The sequence below is a fragment of the Oncorhynchus mykiss genome, chromosome 24 (genome assembly GCF_057628025.1).
Source record: "Oncorhynchus mykiss isolate SJ-2025 chromosome 24, ASM5762802v1, whole genome shotgun sequence".
NCBI lineage: Eukaryota > Metazoa > Chordata > Actinopteri > Salmoniformes > Salmonidae > Oncorhynchus > Oncorhynchus mykiss.
The window spans coordinates 29119488-29144544 of NC_143045.1; the positions used below are offsets into that span (position 1 = coordinate 29119488).

The 25057-nt window shown below is 45.7% G+C and overlaps 1 protein-coding gene across 1 annotated transcript in view; it reads right to left on the reverse strand.

Moving 5' to 3' along the window:
• Positions 1 to 22744, reverse strand: part of LOC110503384 (calsyntenin-2) — a 501875-nt gene extending 479131 nt beyond the window's left edge. The window contains exon 1 of the mRNA XM_036962198.2: positions 22071 to 22744. Within this exon, the coding sequence (XP_036818093.2) occupies positions 22071 to 22152 (82 nt within the window). The 5' untranslated portion in view covers positions 22153 to 22744. The remainder of the gene's footprint in view (positions 1 to 22070) is intronic.
• Positions 22745 to 25057: the final 2313 nt, after the last annotated feature.

Here is a 25057-nt window from a genome sequence, read left to right on the forward strand (position 1 = left end):
TAGACGGTGACAGACTGTGGTGATTATGGTAGAGGGTGATAGACTGTGGTGATTATGGTAGAGGGTGACAGACTGTGGTGATTATGGTAGAGGGTGACAGACTGTGGTAGTTATGGTAGAGGGTGACAGACTGTGGTAGTTATGGTAGAGGGTGACAGACTGTGGTGATTATGGTAGAGGGTGATAGACTGTGGTGATTGTGGTAGACTGTGGTGAATACTGTGGTGATTATGATAGAGGTTGATGGACTGTTGTGATTATGGTAGACGGTGACAGACTGTGGTAGTTATGGTAGATGGTGGTAGACGCTGATAGTTATGGTAGACGGTGACAGACTGTGGTAGTTATGGTAGAGGGTGACAGACTGGTAGTTATGGTAGAGGGTGACAGACTGTGGTGATTATGGTAGAGGGTGACAGACTGTGGTAGTTATGGTAGAGGGTGACAGACTGTGGTGATTATGGTAGAGGGTGATAGACTGTGGTGATTGTGGTAGACTGTGGTGAATACTGTGGTGATTATGATAGAGGTTGATGGACTGTTGTGATTATGGTAGACGGTGACAGACTGTGGTAGTTATGGTAGAGGGTGATAGATGCTGATAGTTATGGTAGACGGTGACAGACTGTGGTAGTTATGGTAGAGGGTGACAGACTGTGGTAGTTATGGTAGAGGTTGACAGACTGGTAGTTATGGTAGAGGGTGACAGACTGTGGTAGTTATGGTAGAGGGTGACAGACTGTGGTAGTTATGGTAGAGGGTGACAGACTGTGGTGATTATGGTAGAGGGTGATAAACTGTGTGTGCTTTACACTAGTCTCCTGGGTGAGTGTAGCTTTGATATGACACATCCCACTTATTAAACTGAAGAAATTTTAGTCAGACTTGAAATTGAACACAGTATGAAAGCTATGCCCTCAGTCCTACAGTACCTGTGCCTTTACAGAGCTGCTCTGATGGACTGTGTGAGGGGGGGATGTTTAAATTGGACTGTGGTAGGGGGACTGTGTGAGGGGGGACGGTTTGAGGGGGACTGTGTGTGCTATGAGGGGGACCAAGTGGGGGGGGGGGGGCTGTGTCAGAGGGAGTTGGGGGGGCTGTGTGAGGGGGAGTTGAGTGATGGGGGACTGTGTGAGGGGGACACAGTGGGGGGGACTGTGTGAGTTGTGGGGCGGACTAGATGGGGGGACTGTGTGAGGGGGAGTTGAGTGAGGGTGGACTGTGTGAGTTGTGAGGGGGACTAGGTGGGGGGTACTGTGTGAGGGGGATTTTAGAGAAGGGGGACTGTGTGAGGGGGGATGGTGTGAGGGGGAGTTGAGTGAGGGGGGACTGTGTGAGGGGGAGTTGAGTGAGGGGGGACTGTGTGAGGGGGAGTTGAGTGAGGGGGGACTGTGTGAGGGGGAGTTGAGTGAGGGGGGACTGTGTGAAGGGGAGTTGAGTGAGAGGGGACTGTGTGAGGGGGAGTTGAGTGAGGGGGGACTGTGTGAGGGGGAGTTGAGTGAGGGGGGACTGTGTGAGGGGGACTGTGTGAGGGGGAACTGTGTGAGGGGGGACTGTGTGAGGAGGAGTTGAGTGAGGGGGGACTGTGTGAGTGGGAGTTGAGTGAGGGGGGACTGTGTGAGGGGGGATTGTGTGAGGGAGGAGTTGAGTGGTGGTGATTGCATATAGAGTTAGAGAGAGACTAGATAGATATCCTGAGGAGCAAATACAGAATAGAGACCAGACAAAGTAATTAGAGAAGCACTAATAATGTTGTAGGCTGAAGTCTGCTGGGAGACCCAGGGGGAGGGAGAGAGGGATTAACAAGAAGAGAGAGAGAGTGAAAGAAAAAGACAAAGAGAGGAAGAGGAAGACAACGAGAGACAGAGAGAGAGAGACAGAGATACAGAGAGAAAATGGAAGAGAGATGAGGGAGAGAGTGAGAGAGACGAAGGAAAGAGAGAGAGAGAGCGAGAGAGAGAGAGAGAGAGAGAGAGAGATGGGCAGTGTAAAACAGGAGACCAGTGCAAGGGGCAGGTACACAGCAGAGTAGACTGGTGTGAGGCGCTACAGTACACAGTGACCCAGATCTTACAAGCAGCTCATGAGACAGGACGAAGGTGATGATGACAACAGTGTAGGTTTAAAAAACATTAAATCCATAACAGGAAGATATGACCAGGTCATCTCAACATTGCTATACTACAGTAGTTGAATCACCTAATTAAAATATAGCCACTTTTGTACTATCGGTAGTTCACCACAGCAATACCACAGAAACATGTGAATTAACCTCTGAATTCCAGAATTCCAGAAGAAAATCTCGTCAGGATCAAAAAGAAAGAAACACCCCTGACCCAACACACAATCACACACATGTTAGAGGACACATAATAATGTGTGAGTGTGTGTGTGTGTGTGTGTGTGTGTGTGTGTGTGTGTGTGTGTGTGTGTGTGTGTGTGTGTGTGTGTGTGTTTGTGTGTGTGTGTGTGTGTGTGTGTCACTAACCCACTTTAGAGAAAGAAAGATAACAAAGGCTGGCCCCATCTGTTCCCCTCACGCTCTCCTGACTGAGGCCAGCATAAACAACCTGTGGTGCCCTGGTGGCCTGGTGGTCTGGTGGCCTGGTGCCCTGGTGGCCTGTTGGTCTGGTGCCCTGGTGGCCTGGTGCCCTGGTGGCCTGGTGGGCTGGTGGCCTGGTGCCCTGGTGGCCTGGTGTCCTGGTGGCCTGGTGGTCTGGTGGCCTGGTGCCCCTTTTCCCTGGTGGCCTGGTGGTCTGGTGCCCTGGTGGCCTGATGCCCTGGTGGCCTGATGCCCTGGTGGTCTGGTGCCCCTGTGGCCTGGTGCCCCTGTGTCCTGGTGGTTTGATGTCCTGGTGGCCTGATGCCCTGGTGGCCTGATGCCCTGGTGGCCTGGTGCCCTGATGCCCTGGTGCCCAAATGGCCTGGTGGACAGCCAGTTTTCACAAATAAAATGTTGGGCAATAATAATAAGGTGTTAATGATCATGTAAGAGGAGTGAGAGGAGATAGTGTTCATATTAATATACTTTGAGATCACATTTCATTGTATGTATTCATGGATGTTGTATTGGGGCCTTTGTGTCTTCTCTAATGTAGTATAGGAAAGTGTGGTATTTAAATAGGACACGGTGTCAGGGAAGGGTCTGACATAGAGATAGGGTTGACATCCAGAAGTGCACCAGGGATCCAACAGCACATCACGGCCATCACAGGTTAGAGTAGACAGTGATGGATGACCGTCACACGCGGAGTGTGTTCAGTATGTAAGAGAAACGACTTTCTCTAGTGTCCTAATGAGGAGAGGGGTGGGATGGGTGGGGGTTCTCTGATACAGCTCTACTGAGGAGAGGGGGGGTTGCTCTGACACATCTCTACTGAGGAGATGGGGGGTTTCTCTGACACATCTCTACTGAGGAGAGGGGGGGTTGCTCTGACACATCTCTACTGTGGAGAGGGGGTTTCTCTGACACATCTCTACTGAGGAGAGGGGGGGGGGGTTTCTGACACATCTCTACTGAGTAGAGGGGGGTTGCTCTGACACATCTCTACTGAGGAGATGGGGGGTTTCTCTGACACATCTCTACTGAGGAGAGGGGGGATTGCCTCTGACACATCTCTACTGAGGAGAGGGGGTTTCTCTGACACATCTCTACTGAGGAGATGGGGGGGGGTTTCTCTGACACATCTCTACTGAGGAGAGGGGAGTTTGCTCTGACACATATGAGGAGAGGGGGGTTTCTCTGACACATCTCTACTGAGGAGAGGGGGTTTCTCTGACACATCTCTACTGAGGAGAAGGGGGGGTTGCTCTGACACATCTCTACCGAGGAGAGGGGGGGTTTCTCTGACACATCTCTACTGAGGAGAAGGGGGAGGTGCTCTGACACATCTCTACTGAGGAGATGGAGGGTTTCTCTGACACATCTCTACTGAGGAGAAGGGGTTTTTTATTTTGCTTATCCTATAAATTACTTAGACGTACGATGTGTGAGGGTGAAAGTGTGTATTTGAGGTTGAGACTGTGTGTTCTGTCACCTGAGGAGCCTGATAGATCAATGTTTGAGTGTGTGTGTGTGCGCCTGTGTGTGACTCATGAGTCACATTTCAACTAGACATGGAATTGATATGTGCCACATGGGAGACGACATTCTCTCCATGTCTCCTTCTGTTCATTTCCTCTGAGGTCAGCTAGACTCAGCTGGTGGAGAGGAACAGGTCACACACTATCAACACTGCTCCTCTCTGCTCATCAGAGAGAGAGAGAGAGAGCGAGAGAGAGAGAGAGAGACTTTGACAAATGGAGAGGGGGAGCTGGTGAGATTGGTGCGGAAGCGATTGATTGGAGAAAAGGAGAGCGAGGAAGAGAACAAGGCAGAAGTGGAGGATGGTGGTTAGCACTGCGGACTGGGAGTGTGTGTAAGGGCATGTCCAGACAGTTGGCTGAAGTGTCAGGGAAGAGTCTAGCCAACAGCCTCTATCTAAAAGCTTCTGTTCTGTTTTACTGTTGTGTGAAAAAAAATATACACACACACCCTTAATCGCTCTCTCTATCTCACACACGCAGTCACAGTTGCACGCACGCACGCACACACACACACACGCACGCACGCACACACACGCGCACGCACGCACACACACACACACACGCAGTCACAGTTGCACGCACACACACGCACACACACACACACACACACACACACGCTGGAGACACTGGGTTGTAATGGGTTTGCGAGGTGTTTGATGTCTCCTGCTGCTGCTGTTAAAAGGTGAGGGGAACACTGGGGTGAGGGAGTGGGTCTACTTTTCTCTGTCTGTCTCTAATTGCTTGTGTTATTCCTTTCCCTTGCTAAACAATCTTTACTCTCCTCTCCTCTCCTCAGGGAGCACTCTCAGACACAGGACATTCTGTCTTAATTATATAAAAGCCTCTGGTGTTTTCTCCACTCACATACACCTCTCTCTTCCTCTTTTCTCTATCGCTCCCCCTGCTTCACACCTCAGAGAGTAAATCATTGGGCCTCAGAGAGTGTCCAGTATAGTATTTGTATTTCTATTTATTAAGGATCCCCTTGACTTCCTGCCAAGTCAGCAGCTAGTCTTCCTGGGATCACGCAACATTAAGGCAGTTATATACAATTCAAAATATTACATTACATAACACTTTTCACAACACATTAAGTGTGTGCCCTCAGGCCACTTCTCTACTCTCACGTATCTACAATACAAAATCCACATGTAAGTGTGTGTAAAGTGCATGTCTTATCATGTGTGTGTGTGTCTCTTCACAGTCCCCGCTGTTCCATAAGGTGTATTTTTAGCTGTTTTTTTATCTGATTGCATCAGTTATCCGCTGTGGAATGGAATTTAACGTAGTCATGGCTCTATGTAGTACTGTACGCCTCCCATAGTCTGATCTGGACTTGGGGATTGTGAAGAGACCTTTAGTGGCATGTCTTGTGGGGTATGCATGGGTATTTGAGCTGTGTACTAGTAGTTTAAACAGACAGCTCTGTAGATTCAGCTTGTCAACACTTCTTACAAAAACAAGTAGTGATGAAATCAATCTCTCCTCCACTTTGAGACATTATAGTTTTACATCCATATTATTAATGTGAGCTCTCCGTGTATATTTAAGGGCCAGCTGTGATGCCCTTTTCTGAGCCAATTGTCATTTTTCGGGGTCCCTCTTTGTGGCACCTAACCACACGACCAAACAGTAGTCCAGGTGCGACAACACTAGGGCCTGTAGGACCTGCCTTGTTGACAGTGTTGTTACGAAGGTAGAAACTAGGGCCTGCAGGACCTGCCTTGTTGATAGTGTTGTTAAGAAGGTAGAAACTAGGGCCTGTAGGACCTGCCTTGTTGATAGTGTTGTTAAGAAGGTAGAAACTATGGCCTGTAGGACCTGCCTTGTTGATAGAGTTGTTAAGAAGGTAGAAACTATGGCCTGTACGACCTACCTTGTTGATAGAGTTGTTAAGAAGGTAGAAACTAGGGCCTGTAGGACCTGCCTTGTTGATAGTGTTGTTAAGAAGGTAGAAACTAGGGCCTGTAGGACCTGCCTTGTTGATAGTGTTGTTAAGAAGGTAGAAACTAGGACCTGTAGGACCTGCCTGTTGACAGTGTTGTTACGAAGGTAGAAACTAGGGCCTGTAGGACCTGCCTTGTTGACAGTGTTGTTAAGAAGGTTGAATCTAGGGCCTGTAGGACCTGCCTTGTTGATAGAGTTGTTAAGAAGGTAGAAACTAGGGCCTGTAGGACCTGCCTTGTTGACAGTGTTGTTAAGAAGGTAGAAACTAGGGCCTGTAGGACCTGCCTTGTTGACAGTGTTGTTAAGAAGGTTGAATCTAGGGCCTGTAGGACCTGCCTTGTTGACAGTGTTGTTACGAAGGTAGAAACTAGGGCCTGTAGGACCTGCCTTGTTGATAGTGTTGTTAAGAAGGTAGAAACTAGGGCCTGTAGGACCTTCCTTGTTGATAGTGTTGTTAAGAAGGTAGAAACTAGGGCCTGTAGGACCTGCCTTGTTGACAGTGTTGTTAAGAAGGTTGAATCTAGGGCCTGTAGGACCTGCCTTGTTGATAGTGTTGTTAAGAAGGTAGAAACTAGGGCCTGTAGGACCTGCCTTGTTGGCAGTGTTGTTAAGAAGGTAGAAACTAGGGCCTGTAGGACCTGCCTGTTGGTAGTGTTGTTAAGAAGGTAGAAACTAGGGCCTGTAGGACCTGCCTTGTTGACAGTGTTGTTAAGAAGGTAGAAACTAGGGCCTGTAGGACCTGCCTGTTGATAGTGTTGTTAAGAAGGTAGAAACTAGGGCCTGTAGGACCTGCCTTGTTGATAGTGTTGTTAAGAAGGTAGAAACTAGGGCCTGTAGGACCTGCCTTGTTGATAGTGTTGTTAAGAAGGTAGAAACTAGGGCCTGTAGGACCTGCCTTGTTGATAGTGTTGTTAAGAAGGTTGAATCTAGGGCCTGTAGGACCTGCCTTGTTGATAGTGTTGTTAAGAAGGTAGAAACTAGGGCCTGTAGGACTTGCCTGTTGTTAGTGTTGTTAAGAAGGTAGAAACTAGGGCCTGTAGGACCTGCCTTGTTGATAGTGTTGTTAAGAAGGTAGAAACTAGGGCCTGTAGGACCTGCCTTGTTGATAATGTTGTTAAGAAGGTAGAAACTAGGGCCTGTAGGACCTGCCTTGTTGATATTGTTGTTAAGAAGGTAGAAACTAGGGCCTGTAGGACCTGCCTGTTGATAGTGTTGTTAAGAAGGTAGAAACTAGGGCCTGTAGGACTTGCCTGTTGATAGTGTTGTTAAGAAGGTAGAAACTAGGGCCTGTAGGACCTGCCTGTTGATAGTGTTGTTAAGAAGGTAGAAACTAGGGCCTGTAGGACCTGCCTTGTTGATAATGTTGTTAAGAAGGTAGAAACTAGGGCCTGTAGGACCTGCCTTGTTGATAGTGTTGTTAAGAAGGTAGAAACTAGGGCCTGTAGGACCTGCCTGTTGATAGTGTTGTTAAGAAGGTAGAAACTAGGGCCTGTAGGACTTGCCTGTTGATAGTGTTGTTAAGAAGGTAGAAACTAGGGCCTGTAGGACCTGCCTGTTGATAGTGTTGATAAGAAGGTAGAAACTAGGGCCTGTAGGACCTGCCTTGTTGATAGTGTTGTTAAGAAGGTAGAAACTAGGGCCTGTAGGACCTGCCTGTTGATAGTGTTGTTAAGAAGGTAGAAACTATGGCCTGTAGGACTTGCCTGTTGATAGTGTTGTTAAGAAGGTAGAAACTAGGGCCTGTAGGACCTGCCTTGTTGATAGTGTTGTTAAGAAGGTAGAAACTAGGGCCTGTAGGACCTGCCTTGTTGATAGTGTTGTTAAGAAGGTAGAAACTAGGGCCTGTAGGACCTGCCTGTTGATAGTGTTGATAAGAAGGTAGAAACTAGGGCCTGTAGGACCTGCCTTGTTGATAGTGTTGTTAAGAAGGTAGAAACTATGGCCTGTACGACCTGCCTTGTTGATAGTGTTGTTAAGAAGGTAGAAACTAGGGCCTGCAGGACCTGCCTTGTTGATAGTGTTGTTAAGAAGGTAGAAACTAGGGCCTGTAGGACCTGCCTGTTGATAGTGTTGTTAAGAAGGTAGAAACTATGGCCTGTACGACCTACCTTGTTGATAGAGTTGTTAAGAAGGTAGAAACTAGGGCCTGTACGACCTACCTTGATGATAGAGTTGTTAAGAAGGTAGAAACTAGGGCCTGTAGGACCTGCCTTGTTGATAGTGTTGTTAAGAAGGTAGAAACTAGGGCCTGTAGGACCTGCCTTGTTGATAGTGTTGTTAAGAAGGTAGAAACTAGGACCTGTAGGACCTGCCTGTTGACAGTGTTGTTACGAAGGTAGAAACTAGGGCCTGTAGGACCTGCCTTGTTGACAGTGTTGTTAAGAAGGTTGAATCTAGGGCCTGTAGGACCTGCCTTGTTGATAGAGTTGTTAAGAAGGTAGAAACTAGGGCCTGTAGGACCTGCCTTGTTGACAGTGTTGTTAAGAAGGTAGAAACTAGGGCCTGTAGGACCTGCCTTGTTGACAGTGTTGTTAAGAAGGTTGAATCTAGGGCCTGTAGGACCTGCCTTGTTGACAGTGTTGTTACGAAGGTAGAAACTAGGGCCTGTAGGACCTGCCTTGTTGATAGTGTTGTTAAGAAGGTAGAAACTAGGGCCTGTAGGACCTGCCTGTTGATAGTGTTGTTAAGAAGGTAGAAACTAGGGCCTGTAGGACCTGCCTGTTGACAGTGTTGTTAAGAAGGTAGAAACTATGGCCTGTACGACCTACCTTGTTGATAGAGTTGTTAAGAAGGTAGAAACTAGGGCCTGTAGGACCTGCCTTGTTGATAGTGTTGTTAAGAAGGTAGAAACTAGGGCCTGTAGGACCTGCCTTGTTGATAGTGTTGTTAAGAAGGTAGAAACTAGGGCCTGTAGGACCTGCCTGTTGATAGTGTTGTTAAGAAGGTAGAAACTAGGGCCTGTAGGACCTGCCTTGTTGATAGTGTTGTTAAGAAGGTAGAAACTAGGGCCTGTAGGACCTGCCTTGTTGATAGTGTTGTTAAGAAGGTAGAAACTAGGGCCTGCAGGACCTGCCTTGTTGATAGTGTTGTTAAGAAGGTAGAAACTAGGGCCTGTAGGACCTGCCTGTTGATAGTGTTGTTAAGAAGGTAGAAACTATGGCCTCTACGACCTACCTTGTTGATAGAGTTGTTAAGAAGGTAGAAACTAGGGCCTGTACGACCTACCTTGTTGATAGAGTTGTTAAGAAGGTAGAAACTAGGGCCTGTAGGACCTGCCTTGTTGATAGTGTTGTTAAGAAGGTAGAAACTAGGGCCTGTAGGACCTGCCTTGTTGATAGTGTTGTTAAGAAGGTAGAAACTAGGACCTGTAGGACCTGCCTGTTGACAGTGTTGTTACGAAGGTAGAAACTAGGGCCTGTAGGACCTGCCTTGTTGACAGTGTTGTTAAGAAGGTTGAATCTAGGGCCTGTAGGACCTGCCTTGTTGATAGAGTTGTTAAGAAGGTAGAAACTAGGGCCTGTAGGACCTGCCTTGTTGACAGTGTTGTTAAGAAGGTAGAAACTAGGGCCTGTAGGACCTGCCTTGTTGACAGTGTTGTTAAGAAAGTTGAATCTAGGGCCTGTAGGACCTGCCTTGTTGACAGTGTTGTTACGAAGGTAGAAACTAGGGCCTGTAGGACCTGCCTTGTTGATAGTGTTGTTAAGAAGGTAGAAACTAGGGCCTGTAGGACCTGCCTTGTTGATAGTGTTGTTAAGAAGGTAGAAACTAGGGCCTGTAGGACCTGCCTTGTTGACAGTGTTGTTAAGAAGGTTGAATCTAGGGCCTGTAGGACCTGCCTTGTTGATAGTGTTGTTAAGAAGGTAGAAACTAGGGCCTGTAGGACCTGCCTTGTTGGCAGTGTTGTTAAGAAGGTAGAAACTAGGGCCTGTAGGACCTGCCTGTTGGTAGTGTTGTTAAGAAGGTAGAAACTAGGGCCTGTAGGACCTGCCTTGTTGACAGTGTTGTTAAGAAGGTAGAAACTAGGGCCTGTAGGACCTGCCTGTTGATAGTGTTGTTAAGAAGGTAGAAACTAGGGCCTGTAGGACCTGCCTTGTTGATAGTGTTTTTAAGAAGGTAGAAACTAGGGCCTGTAGGACCTGCCTTGTTGATAGTGTTGTTAAGAAGGTAGAAACTAGGGCCTGTAGGACCTGCCTTGTTGATAGTGTTGTTAAGAAGGTTGAATCTAGGGCCTGTAGGACCTGCCTTGTTGATAGTGTTGTTAAGAAGGTAGAAACTAGGGCCTGTAGGACCTGCCTTGTTGATAATGTTGTTAAGAAGGTAGAAACTAGGGCCTGTAGGACCTGCCTTGTTGATAGTGTTGTTAAGAAGGTAGAAACTAGGGCCTGTAGGACCTGCCTGTTGATAGTGTTGTTTAGAAGGTAGAAACTAGGGCCTGTAGGACTTGCCTGTTGATAGTGTTGTTAAGAAGGTAGAAACTAGGGCCTGTAGGACCTGCCTGTTGATAGTGTTGTTAAGAAGGTAGAAACTAGGGCCTGTAGGACCTGCCTTGTTGATAGTGTTGTTAAGAAGGTAGAAACTAGGGCCTGTAGGACCTGCCTGTTGATAGTGTTGTTAAGAAGGTAGAAACTATGGCCTGTAGGACTTGCCTGTTGATAGTGTTGTTAAGAAGGTAGAAACTAGGGCCTGTAGGACCTGCCTTGTTGATAGTGTTGTTAAGAAGGTAGAAACTAGGGCCTGTAGGACCTGCCTTGTTGATAGTGTTGTTAAGAAGGTAGAAACTAGGGCCTGTAGGACCTGCCTGTTGATAGTGTTGTTAAGAAGGTAGAAACTAGGGCCTGTAGGACCTGCCTGTTGACAGTGTTGTTAAGAAGGTAGAAACTATGGCCTGTACGACCTACCTTGTTGATAGAGTTGTTAAGAAGGTAGAAACTAGGGCCTGTAGGACCTGCCTTGTTGATAGTGTTGTTAAGAACGTAGAAACTAGGGCCTGTAGGACCTGCCTTGTTGATAGTGTTGTTAAGAAGGTAGAAACTAGGGCCTGTAGGACCTGCCTGTTGATAGTGTTGTTAAGAAGGTAGAAACTAGGGCCTGTAGGACCTGCCTTGTTGATAGTGTTGTTAAGAAGGTAGAAACTAGGGCCTGTAGGACCTGCCTTGTTGATAGTGTTGTTAAGAAGGTAGAAACTAGGGCCTGCAGGACCTGCCTTGTTGATAGTGTTGTTAAGAAGGTAGAAACTAGGGCCTGTAGGACCTGCCTTGTTGATAGTGTTGTTAAGAAGGTAGAAACTAGGACCTGTAGGACCTGCCTGTTGACAGTGTTGTTACGAAGGTAGAAACTAGGGCCTGTAGGACCTGCCTTGTTGACAGTGTTGTTAAGAAGGTTGAATCTAGGGCCTGTAGGACCTGCCTTGTTGATAGAGTTGTTAAGAAGGTAGAAACTAGGGCCTGTAGGACCTGCCTTGTTGACAGTGTTGTTAAGAAGGTAGAAACTAGGGCCTGTAGGACCTGCCTTGTTGACAGTGTTGTTAAGAAAGTTGAATCTAGGGCCTGTAGGACCTGCCTTGTTGACAGTGTTGTTACGAAGGTAGAAACTAGGGCCTGTAGGACCTGCCTTGTTGATAGTGTTGTTAAGAAGGTAGAAACTAGGGCCTGTAGGACCTGCCTTGTTGACAGTGTTGTTAAGAAAGTTGAATCTAGGGCCTGTAGGACCTGCCTTGTTGACAGTGTTGTTACGAAGGTAGAAACTAGGGCCTGTAGGACCTGCCTTGTTGATAGTGTTGTTAAGAAGGTAGAAACTAGGGCCTGTAGGACCTGCCTTGTTGATAGTGTTGTTAAGAAGGTAGAAACTAGGGCCTGTAGGACCTGCCTTGTTGAAAGTGTTGTTAAGAAGGTTGAATCTAGGGCCTGTAGGACCTGCCTTGTTGATAGTGTTGTTAAGAAGGTAGAAACTAGGGCCTGTAGGACCTGCCTTGTTGGCAGTGTTGTTAAGAAGGTAGAAACTAGGGCCTGTAGGACCTGCCTGTTGGTAGTGTTGTTAAGAAGGTAGAAACTAGGGCCTGTAGGACCTGCCTTGTTGACAGTGTTGTTAAGAAGGTAGAAACTAGGGCCTGTAGGACCTGCCTGTTGATAGTGTTGTTAAGAAGGTAGAAACTAGGGCCTGTAGGACCTGCCTTGTTGATAGTGTTTTTAAGAAGGTAGAAACTAGGGCCTGTAGGACCTGCCTTGTTGATAGTGTTGTTAAGAAGGTAGAAACTAGGGCCTGTAGGACCTGCCTTGTTGATAGTGTTGTTAAGAAGGTTGAATCTAGGGCCTGTAGGACCTGCCTTGTTGATAGTGTTGTTAAGAAGGTAGAAACTAGGGCCTGTAGGACCTGCCTTGTTGATAATGTTGTTAAGAAGGTAGAAACTAGGGCCTGTAGGACCTGCCTTGTTGATAGTGTTGTTAAGAAGGTAGAAACTAGGGCCTGTAGGACCTCCCTGTTGATAGTGTTGTTTAGAAGGTAGAAACTAGGGCCTGTAGGACTTGCCTGTTGATAGTGTTGTTAAGAAGGTAGAAACTAGGGCCTGTAGGACCTGCCTGTTGATAGTGTTGTTAAGAAGGTAGAAACTAGGGCCTGTAGGACCTGCCTTGTTGATAGTGTTGTTAAGAAGGTAGAAACTAGGGCCTGTAGGACCTGCCTGTTGATAGTGTTGTTAAGAAGGTAGAAACTATGGCCTGTAGGACTTGCCTGTTGATAGTGTTGTTAAGAAGGTAGAAACTAGGGCCTGTAGGACCTGCCTTGTTGATAGTGTTGTTAAGAAGGTAGAAACTAGGGCCTGTAGGACCTGCCTTGTTGATAGTGTTGTTAAGAAGGTAGAAACTAGGGCCTGTAGGACCTGCCTGTTGATAGTGTTGTTAAGAAGGTAGAAACTAGGGCCTGTAGGACCTGCCTGTTGACAGTGTTGTTAAGAAGGTAGAAACTATGGCCTGTACGACCTACCTTGTTGATAGAGTTGTTAAGAAGGTAGAAACTAGGGCCTGTAGGACCTGCCTTGTTGATAGTGTTGTTAAGAACGTAGAAACTAGGGCCTGTAGGACCTGCCTTGTTGATAGTGTTGTTAAGAAGGTAGAAACTAGGGCCTGTAGGACCTGCCTGTTGATAGTGTTGTTAAGAAGGTAGAAACTAGGGCCTGTAGGACCTGCCTTGTTGATAGTGTTGTTAAGAAGGTAGAAACTAGGGCCTGTAGGACCTGCCTTGTTGATAGTGTTGTTAAGAAGGTAGAAACTAGGGCCTGCAGGACCTGCCTTGTTGATAGTGTTGTTAAGAAGGTAGAAACTAGGGCCTGTAGGACCTGCCTTGTTGATAGTGTTGTTAAGAAGGTAGAAACTAGGACCTGTAGGACCTGCCTGTTGACAGTGTTGTTACGAAGGTAGAAACTAGGGCCTGTAGGACCTGCCTTGTTGACAGTGTTGTTAAGAAGGTTGAATCTAGGGCCTGTAGGACCTGCCTTGTTGATAGAGTTGTTAAGAAGGTAGAAACTAGGGCCTGTAGGACCTGCCTTGTTGACAGTGTTGTTAAGAAGGTAGAAACTAGGGCCTGTAGGACCTGCCTTGTTGACAGTGTTGTTAAGAAAGTTGAATCTAGGGCCTGTAGGACCTGCCTTGTTGACAGTGTTGTTACGAAGGTAGAAACTAGGGCCTGTAGGACCTGCCTTGTTGATAGTGTTGTTAAGAAGGTAGAAACTAGGGCCTGTAGGACCTGCCTTGTTGATAGTGTTGTTAAGAAGGTAGAAACTAGGGCCTGTAGGACCTGCCTTGTTGACAGTGTTGTTAAGAAGGTTGAATCTAGGGCCTGTAGGACCTGCCTTGTTGATAGTGTTGTTAAGAAGGTAGAAACTAGGGCCTGTAGGACCTGCCTTGTTGGCAGTGTTGTTAAGAAGGTAGAAACTAGGGCCTGTAGGACCTGCCTGTTGGTAGTGTTGTTAAGAAGGTAGAAACTAGGGCCTGTAGGACCTGCCTTGTTGACAGTGTTGTTAAGAAGGTAGAAACTAGGGCCTGTAGGACCTGCCTGTTGATAGTGTTGTTAAGAAGGTAGAAACTAGGGCCTGTAGGACCTGCCTTGTTGATAGTGTTTTTAAGAAGGTAGAAACTAGGGCCTGTAGGACCTGCCTTGTTGATAGTGTTGTTAAGAAGGTAGAAACTAGGGCCTGTAGGACCTGCCTTGTTGATAGTGTTGTTAAGAAGGTTGAATCTAGGGCCTGTAGGACCTGCCTTGTTGATAGTGTTGTTAAGAAGGTAGAAACTAGGGCCTGTAGGACCTGCCTTGTTGATAATGTTGTTAAGAAGGTAGAAACTAGGGCCTGTAGGACCTGCCTTGTTGATAGTGTTGTTAAGAAGGTAGAAACTAGGGCCTGTAGGACCTGCCTGTTGATAGTGTTGTTTAGAAGGTAGAAACTAGGGCCTGTAGGACTTGCCTGTTGATAGTGTTGTTAAGAAGGTAGAAACTAGGGCCTGTAGGACCTGCCTGTTGATAGTGTTGTTAAGAAGGTAGAAACTAGGGCCTGTAGGACCTGCCTTGTTGATAGTGTTGTTAAGAAGGTAGAAACTAGGGCCTGTAGGACCTGCCTGTTGATAGTGTTGTTAAGAAGGTAGAAACTATGGCCTGTAGGACTTGCCTGTTGATAGTGTTGTTAAGAAGGTAGAAACTAGGGCCTGTAGGACCTGCCTTGTTGATAGTGTTGTTAAGAAGGTAGAAACTAGGGCCTGTAGGACCTGCCTTGTTGATAGTGTTGTTAAGAAGGTAGAAACTAGGGCCTGTAGGACCTGCCTGTTGATAGTGTTGTTAAGAAGGTAGAAACTAGGGCCTGTAGGACCTGCCTGTTGACAGTGTTGTTAAGAAGGTAGAAACTATGGCCTGTACGACCTACCTTGTTGATAGAGTTGTTAAGAAGGTAGAAACTAGGGCCTGTAGGACCTGCCTTGTTGATAGTGTTGTTAAGAACGTAGAAACTAGGGCCTGTAGGACCTGCCTTGTTGATAGTGTTGTTAAGAAGGTAGAAACTAGGGCCTGTAGGACCTGCCTGTTGATAGTGTTGTTAAGAAGGTAGAAACTAGGGCCTGTAGGACCTGCCTTGTTGATAGTGTTGTTAAGAAGGTAGAAACTAGGGCCTGTAGGACCTGCCTTGTTGATAGTGTTGTTAAGAAGGTAGAAACTAGGGCCTGCAGGACCTGCCTTGTTGATAGTGTTGTTAAGAAGGTAGAAACTAGGGCCTGTAGGACCTGCCTGTTGATAGTGTTGTTAAGAAGGTAGAAACTAGGGCCTGTAGGACCTGCCTTGTTGATAGTGTTGTTAAGAAGGTAGAAACTAGGGCCTGTAGGACCTGCCTGTTGATAGTGTTGTTAAGAAGGTAGAAACTAGGGCCTGTAGGACCTGCCTTGTTGACAGTGTTGTTAAGAAGGTAGAAACTAGGGCCTGTAGGACCTGCCTGTTGATAGTGTTGTTAAGAAGGTAGAAACTATGGCCTGTAAGACCTGCCTTGTTGACAGCGTTGTTAAGAAGGTAGAAACTAGGGCCTGTAGGACCTGCCTTGTTGATAGTGTTGTTAAGAAGGTAGAAACTAGGGCCTGTAGGACCTGCCTTGTTGATAGTGTTGTTAAGAAGGTAGAAACTAGGGCCTGTAGGACCTGCCTTGTTGATAGTGTTGTTAAGAAGGTAGAAACTAGGGCCTGTAAGACCTGCCTTGTTGACAGTGTTGTTAAGAAGGTAGAAACTAGGGCCTGTAGGACCTGCCTTGTTGACAGTGTTGTTAAGAAGGTAGAAACTAGGGCCTGTTGGACCTGCCTTGTTGATAGTGTTGTTAAGAAGGTAGAAACTAGGGCCTGTAAGACCTGAATTGTTGACAGTGTTGTTAAGAAGGTAGAAACTAGGGCCTGTAGGACCTGCCTTGTTGATAGTGTTGTTAAGAAGGTAGAAACTAGGGCCTGTAGGACCTGCCTTGTTGATAGTGTTGTTAAGAAGGTAGAAACTAGGGCCTGTAGGACCTGCCTTGTTGACAGTGTTGTTAAGAAGGTAGAAACTAGGGCCTGTAGGACCTGCCTTGTTGAGAGTGTTGTTAAGAAGGTAGAAACTAGGGCCTGTAAGACCTGCCTTGTTGACAGTGTTGTTACGAAGGTAGAAACTAGGGCCTGTAGGACCTGCCTTGTTGACAGTGTTGTTAAGAAGGTAGAAACTAGGGCCTGTAGGACCTGCCTTGTTGATAGTGTTGTTAAGAAGGTAGAAACTAGGGCCTGTAAGACCTGCCTTGTTGACAGTGTTGTTACGAAGGTAGAAACTAGGGCCTGTAGGACCTGCCTTGTTGACAGTGTTGTTAAGAAGGTAGAAACTAGGGCCTGTAGGACCTGCCTTGTTGACAGTGTTGTTAAGAAGGTAGAAACTAGGGCCTGTAGGACCTGCCTTGTTGACAGTGTTGTTAAGAAGGTAGAAACTAGGGCCTGTAGGACCTGCCTTGTTGACAGTGTTGTTAAGAAGGTAGAAACTAGGGCCTGTAGGACCTGCCTTGTTGATAGAGTTGTTAAGAAGGTAGAAACTAGGGCCTGTAGGACCTGCCTTGTTGACAGTGTTGTTAAGAAGGTAGAAACTAGGGCCTGTTGGACCTGCCTTGTTGATAGTGTTGTTAAGAAGGTAGAAACTAGGGCCTGTAAGACCTGAATTGTTGACAGTGTTGTTAAGAAGGTAGAAACTAGGGCCTGTAGGACCTGCCTTGTTGATAGTGTTGTTAAGAAGGTAGAAACTAGGGCCTGTAGGACCTGCCTTGTTGATAGTGTTGTTAAGAAGGTAGAAACTAGGGCCTGTAGGACCTGCCTTGTTGACAGTGTTGTTAAGAAGGTAGAAACTAGGGCCTGTAGGACCTGCCTTGTTGATAGTGTTGTTAAGAAGGTAGAAACTAGGGCCTGTAAGACCTGCCTTGTTGACAGTGTTGTTACGAAGGTAGAAACTAGGGCCTGTAGGACCTGCCTTGTTGACAGTGTTGTTAAGAAGGTAGAAACTAGGGCCTGTAGGACCTGCCTTGTTGATAGTGTTGTTAAGAAGGTAGAAACTAGGGCCTGTAAGACCTGCCTTGTTGACAGTGTTGTTACGAAGGTAGAAACTAGGGCCTGTAGGACCTGCCTTGTTGACAGTGTTGTTAAGAAGGTAGAAACTAGGGCCTGTAGGACCTGCCTTGTTGACAGTGTTGTTAAGAAGGTAGAAACTAGGGCCTGTAGGACCTGCCTTGTTGACAGTGTTGTTAAGAAGGTAGAAACTAGGGCCTGTAGGACCTGCCTTGTTGACAGTGTTGTTAAGAAGGTAGAAACTAGGGCCTGTAGGACCTGCCTTGTTGATAGAGTTGTTAAGAAGGTAGAAACTAGGGCCTGTAGGACCTGCCTGTTGATAGTGTTGTTAAGAAGGTAGAAACTAGGGCCTGTAGGACCTGCCTTGTTGACAGTGTTGTTAAGAAGGTAGAAACTAGGGCCTGTAGGACCTGCCTTGTTGATAGTGTTGTTAAGAAGGTAGAAACTAGGGCCTGTAGGACCTGCCTTGTTGGCAGTGTTGTTAAGAAGGTAGAAACTAGGGCCTGTAGGACCTGCCTTGTTGATAGAGTTGTTAAGAAGGTAGAAACTAGGGCCTGTAGGACCTGCCTGTTGACAGTGTTGTTAAGAAGGTAGAAACTAGGGCCTGTAGGACCTGCCTTGTTGATAGTGTTGTTAAGAAGGTAGAAACTAGGGCCTGTAGGACCTGCCTTGTTGATAGTGTTGTTAAGAAGGTAGAGCAGCGCTTTATTATGGACATACTTTTCCCCAGCAACTATTGTATCAACATGTTTTGACCATGACAGTTTACAATACAGCTTTACTCCAAGCAGTTTAGTAACCTCAACTTGCTGAATTTCCACACTATTTATTACAAGATTTAAATGAGGTTTAGGATTTAGTGAATGATTTGTCCCAAATATCTAAGACTAACTTATTCGTATTCAACCATTCTGAAACTAACTGCAGCTCTTTGTTAAGTGTCTAGTGCTAAGTATGGTCAGCCATAGCCCCACAGAGAGAGAGGAGGGGAGCAAGAGAGCTCACCTTCCCACTGTGATTAGTAGAGGCTTATCGCCAAACACACACACACACACACAGTTCACCTTCCACAAAACTAGAAAGGAGAGCAAGAGACAAGAGACCATGAAGACATAATCACAGCCATGAGCAATGTTTGAAGAAAGAGGGAGGGAGGGAGGGAGGGAGGGAGGGAGGGAGGGAGGGAGGGAGGGAGGGAGGGAGGGAGGGAGGATTTAGTGAGACCTTGAAAAGCAAACCGGGTGTTCTGTGGTTCAGAGGTACTATTGCCAGAGGCTATAAGCTCACCGTAATACATACACCTGTAACATTTTGTATTCTTCTGAATTAAACGGTGATATACTCCACATATATTCACATTTGCACAATAGCACATCTCAGTGGAGTGTTGGAGTGGATATTGGAACAAGAACCCAGAGTCTGAGCTATATCTCTTGTGATATCATTAGGATAATAGTATTCTGCTCTGAACTCCTACACTAAAGTAATTAAGTAGCCTGGAGGTTGCCTCTCTCCTTTTTCTGTAGCATGAGTCAGTACAAGTACACCCCCTGGACAGGACACTAGTCTATCGCAGGGCCGTATCCCCAATCTATCTCCTTAATACTGAGTGCCAAGCAGAGATGCATTGGGTCCCATTTTTACAGTATTTGCTATGACTCATCAGGGGATCAAACTCCCAACCTTGCAATCTCTGGACAGACTCTCTAACAACAAGGCCACTGAGTTGGTCACTAAACATTGGTCTGTACAAGAATAATACGCTGATTTGACACTACTCTATTAGCAAAACCCTGATCTGAAGTAAGGCAGATAAAGCAGATCTGAGATCAATGAGGTAGCACTCCTCCTCCATAATTTGCCATAATCTGATATAAGAGCACTGATTTTGAGATCAGTGAAATAGCTCTACTCCATGCTGAGCCTGATCTAAAATGACAGATATTGCTAATCTAGGATCTACTGCACTCCTCTACACTGAGCCTTGGTTTTTGAGCCAGATCTAAAAAATAGGAGAGACCAGCAAGGCTGTTCTGAGATCAGAAAGGCTCTATTGAGATCAGCAAGGCTGTACTGAGATCAGTGAGGTAACAGCATGTCCTCCTCCATGTTGAACCATGGTTTTCCAGTCGCAGCACGTCAGGCAGGATTTGTGTTGCCTCCTGTGTCACTGTCTGGCCCGGCCAGCGATTTATAGAGCGCTCCCATAATGCACTTCCTCGCAAAAGGAGGATATAAATCTGACGCTTGTTTTTGTCACGCCTTTTTTATTGGCTGATGGGGTCCTCTTTCCTTTCGCTCTTCTGCTTATTATATCGAACACACACAAAACACGCCGACAAATTCAACGTGCAACACAATATTACGAATTTGTTCCTAATGTTTGGTATAATCAGTTTATAGGTCAGGTGTTCTAAAGAGGAAGCAAAGCCTATATTGAAATAATACATTCTTTTTTGATGAAGGTGGACGTTTCTGTTAATCACAACTCTTTATTTGATTTATTTAAACCCCGTGCACTGTATAATACATTTATGCATTCTGTACCTCATTTTCACATATACATTAATCTAACAACAACAGCCCAAATACTCCTGCAGCAGGCCAATACGTATCACCAAGTAATTGCATCCTCTATTGACTGAGTCAAGCTGCAAAAGGTTCCTCCATGGAAACAGACACTGAGGGTAAATTAAAATACACATACTGCTGGTAATGAGCTATCTAAATTCCGAGTTCATATTGCATGGAATTACAGTTCCGGGCAGTTCCGGGCAGCTCTGGCAACAACAACAAAAATGCACTGCTTTCTACTCACCCGAAAAAAAAATATCCCCACCACCCAGCTGAACGTGAGACATGGTGGGTTCGTTTAAGCCACAGCGTGCAGTCCAACCGTGAATGCAATAATGCCTTTGTAAATAGCTTCGCCACTTCTTTGCAGTTTTGGGTACTTAGCTGCTGTCAACATGGGCCAACACACATACTTACGGTACGGGCATACACACACAAACACACAGCTCTAGATTTTGAGCGGGTGCCTTGATGGTGACTTTGATTAATTAAAGGGAGTTGATTATTCATTCACGGTTCTTGCAATGAAACGGTGGCTAAACGGAAATGACAGTGGAAGAGCGCACCTCAAAAGAGTTCGAGGAGAACAATCAATTCAAGAGTTTTCTCTAGTTACTTATATGTCATAGATGCACCGTTCAACTGTTGAATTTTAAGGGAAGGCAGAAGAAAACAAATGATATTTTTCAGAATGTTACTGTACACGCGTGTTTCTCTCGCTTTTACACGGACTTAAAGATGCAACTTCAAAATGCGGCTGGTGGGCCAGGATAACAGCACAAACTGTAAATTGAACAATGGGTTCTCATTTTCTCCCGAATTTAGAGCTGCGTTGCGGCCCTGGGGACTCAATTAGAACCGTGTTGTGCCGGCGTTTCCACCCCCATTGACTGGGCGGTAATTCGTTTACTTCTTACTTCGCAGCCGAGCAGGGGCTCGAAAAGCCCTACAGTCCTGAGATACTACCATGCAATCTCCAGATGGACAAAGTCTACACATTTGTGGGTGGAGTTGAGGACAGACCATGTATCCAGTTGCACACAAACACCAACAAACACATGTATTGGTAACTTCAGCACCACGGACACCGCATTAAAACACGCTCAGTCATTTATTGCAAATCAGCACCATTGACAGCTCATTCTCTACCGCTTGCTCTCTCACACACTGTTGGCCGTTGGTTTGAGCTCTGCTCAGGGTCAGGCTATAATCATATTCAAATGAAAATGCAGGTGAAGCAAAAGCTTGGCCTCCCTAATCAGGCCATTGGTTATTATCATACGTCTCCATACTACTGGGCTACTAACATATAGAGACAAAATATGCCTATTGGGCGCACGAGAAGCCAGGCGCAAAGGCTGCTTTCTATCCGACGCACAGTGACTCGCGCTAAGCAACACCTAATCATGCCTCCGACAACTGCCAATGCTGCCAGGTGCAACAGAAGCCCCAGTCTACGGGGAGTATATTACGTGTACCTGGTGCCAGATCAACTTGTTCACCTGTGGCACCGGAGTTGCTTGTGAGCAGCTCGAGAGCAGTTAGTCTCCTATGTGCGGTAACACTGATATATTTATCCCACCAAGGGAGTGCGGTCCCCAATAACATCCATTATCGATATCAATAAATCATAATTCTGCAATAACAGCATTAGCCTAAAGGCCTATGATGATAATGCTATGGCTGATCATTACAATTAAACGGCTAATAATAATATTAAGCATCATCATCATCATCATCATCATCATCATCATCACCATCAGTACCATCACCATCAGCAGCATTGGCAGCATCATCATATCAATATCTGATAAATAGATCCCTACTCATATGTATATCAGCATCATGACACTATATGGCCTAAATAGTCCTAATCAATAAGATATCAGACTACTATCTATTAATATTACCACCTCATATCTCTTAGAAAACCTAAGATCTGTCTTGGCAGATTAGAGAAGGCAGGCTAAAATATGTCTATCACATGGCGAGAGACTATATTAATAGACCTATGTCACAGTGAAAACTTGGACACATTGTTACACTCAACGCAACGGCATCACTCCTCCTGTCCCAGAGGCTCCTCTGCTCGGAAATAGACTCACTCCTCCACCAGCCTCCCTACAATCAACAAATCCACCCCGAGCCCCGGAAGCTCTACAAATGACAGCCTTATAACCATATCATATCAGAGGGTCTAAATGAACAGAATCACAGAGCGATCAGCCCACATTAGTGGTCAAAATGCTCCGATATGGACCCTCTCTCCCTATGCTCCCTCCCATCGCCACCTCTTCTACAAGAAGCACATTGCAGAGTGAGAGCGCACCACGCAGGACGTTTGGGGTAGGTAGTGCCAAGTTCCCCTTCACCTACCTTTCACGGTGTGACAAGCACAGAGCCCCAAAGCAAACCCGGCCACCAGCAGCACCACCTCGGATATACGCTGCATATTCATGGCGCGGTGTGAGCGATATACAGACAGGGCACGGTGACCTCTCTCCTCTCTCTCCGATCTTTTCCGCCCGCTCCTTCAATTCAGCCTGTCCCAACGTTCTCTTTTCTTCAAGCTGTAAAACTGTTCACTGATGATATGCCGGACTCGGACTAAAGATAGCGAGCTAAGAGTGGAATAATACGCGCGTGGTATACGCAAAGCGAGGCAGGGAAGGAGGCTTCTTCCGCGAAGAAAACGTGAAGCTGCGCGGTATAGTTACCAGAGCTCGTTCGTTGCTTGTTCGATGCACAACTAACTGCTTAGTGATAAGACCTAACCGTAGACCATCGCTACCCCGGACTGGACTGTTACGTCACGGGGAGGAGAGGAATGGATTAATATTCATATTTTATTCTCTCATACCGCTCCCTCCTATTACTAAACAGCACCGCGATCACACATTTCTCCTCTCCTTGTCTGAAATTATTAATCTGACCGATTTGATCATGATAATTAATTGTGAATGTTATACTGATGATTAGCTCATTAGACTACCACTATCACGAGACCAACCCAAGGATGTATCTTACCCACTTATCTCCACATACTGAATATATGTCCATAGCTACAGGACTATGTTTTGAGTATGGGGTGCCGAGTGCAGGGAGATTGAAATAAATCACTTTTCTAATAAAGTCATTGGGGGCATGGCAATAGGCCTAGCTGATTATTGAGATGCTGCCTGTCAGTGAAAAGCAATATATCGAAAATATGTGTGAAGATAATGTGTCTTAGATATAATTTGAAATGTTGAGACAAGAACTAGGGAGGGGGGAGTGACGAAGATATTGGCGCATCTCTATCCAGAATGCGCCCAGCTCTCCAGAATAGGCTGAGCTGTCTACCGCCAATTCTTGGGCATTCCTTTTTTTGTGTTAACTGTTTGCCCTTTGATTGTTTAGTTGTATCAATTCCCCATTACATATATCACCAGTAGTACATTTACTGTTCATCCCTTTCCTTTGGTTACATTCACTTTCGTGCATGGGTTAAATTTGGCCTGTACAGTTTCTCATTCTCAGAATTGAAAGGTTGTTTGCAGAGTTCACAACCTGTTACACTTGTGAGAAACACGTTTTGGTTTATTTCATTCATACTATCATTTAGGAGTTTTGCATTTGTTTAAAATTGTATTTTGTTTGGAGGCTCCATGTGAACAATGTGCATGTGTCTCCTTTCTCTGTCATCATAATGTTGACGTGCGTGCGAATCTGAGCATTCATAGAAATCGTCTAAATGGCCTGCTGCACTGAAATGTAGGATTTCTGATTGTCTGAACTTACCATCACCAATAAACTGAGCTCCTCACTCATTGTTTCTTCACCTCACACGGTAAGTCAACAAAGTCAGGTTAAAATTATGATAGAGCACCACCTGTTTTGAGCTCCACATTTTTAGCAAAACAAATGTTGCCTGTTTTGCATGTTATTTCTGCATTAATACAGTTTACATACACTTAGGTTGAACTCAATACAACTCGTATTTCAACCACTCCACAGATTTCTTGTTAACAAACTATAGCTTTGGCAAGTCGGTAAGGAAATCTACTTTGTGATTGACACAAGTAATTTTTCTAACAATTGTTTACAGACAGATTATTTCACTGTATCACATTTCCAGTGGGTCAGAAGTTTACATAAACTAAGTTGACTGTGCCTTTAAACAGCTTGGAAAATTCCAGAAAATAATGTAATGGCTTTAGAAGCTTCTGATAGGATAATTGACATAATTTGAGTCAATTGGAGGTGTACCCGTGGATGTATTTCAAGGCCTACCTTCAATCTCAGTGCCTCTTTGCTTGACATCATGGGAAAATCAAAAGAAATCAGCCAAGACCTCAGAAGAGAAATTGTAGACCTCCACAAGTCTGGTTCATCCTTGGGAGCCATTTCCAAACACCTGAAGGTACCACGTTTATCTGTACAAACAATATTAAGCAAGTAAAAACACTATGTAACCACACAAAAGTCATACCGCTCAGGAAGGAGATGCCTTCTGTCTCCTAGAGATGAACGTACTTTGGTGCAAAAAGTGCCAATCAATCCCAGACCAACAGCAAAGGACCTTGTGAAGATGTTGGAGGAAACAGGTACAAAAGTATCGATATCCACAGTAAAACAAGTCCTATATCGTCATAACCTGAAAGGCCGCTCAGCAAGGAAGAAGCCATTGCTCCAAAACCTCCATAAAAAAAGCCAGACTACGGTTTGCAACTGCACATGGGGACAAATATCATACTTTTTGGAGAAATGTCCCCTCTGATCAAACAAAAATAGAACTGGTTGGACATAATGAACATTGCTTGCAAGCTGAAGAACACCATCCCCACTGTGATGCACGGGGGTGGCAGCATCATGTTATGTGGGTGCTTTGCTGCAGGAGGGACTGGTGCACTTCACAAAATAGATGGCATCATGAGGGAGGAGAATTATGTGGATATATTGAAGCAACGTCTCAAGACATCAGTCAGGAAGTTAAAGCTTGGTCACAAATGGGTCTTCCAAATGGACAATGACACCAAGCATACTCCCAAAGTTGTAGCAAAATTGCGTAAGGGCAACAAAGTCAAGGTATTGGAGTGGCCATCACAAAACCCTGACCTCAATCCCATAGAAAATTTGTGGGCAGAACTGAAAAAGCATGTGCGAGCAAGGAGGCCTACAAACCTGACTCAGTTACACCAGCTCTGTCAGGAGGAATGGGCCAAAATTCACCCAACTTATTGTGGGAAGCTTGTGGAAAAAACGTTTGACCCAAGTTAAACAATTTAAAGGCAATGCTGCCAAATACTAATTGAGTGTATGTAAACTTCTGAACCACTTGGAATGTGATGAAATAAATAACAGCTGAAATAATATATTCTCTA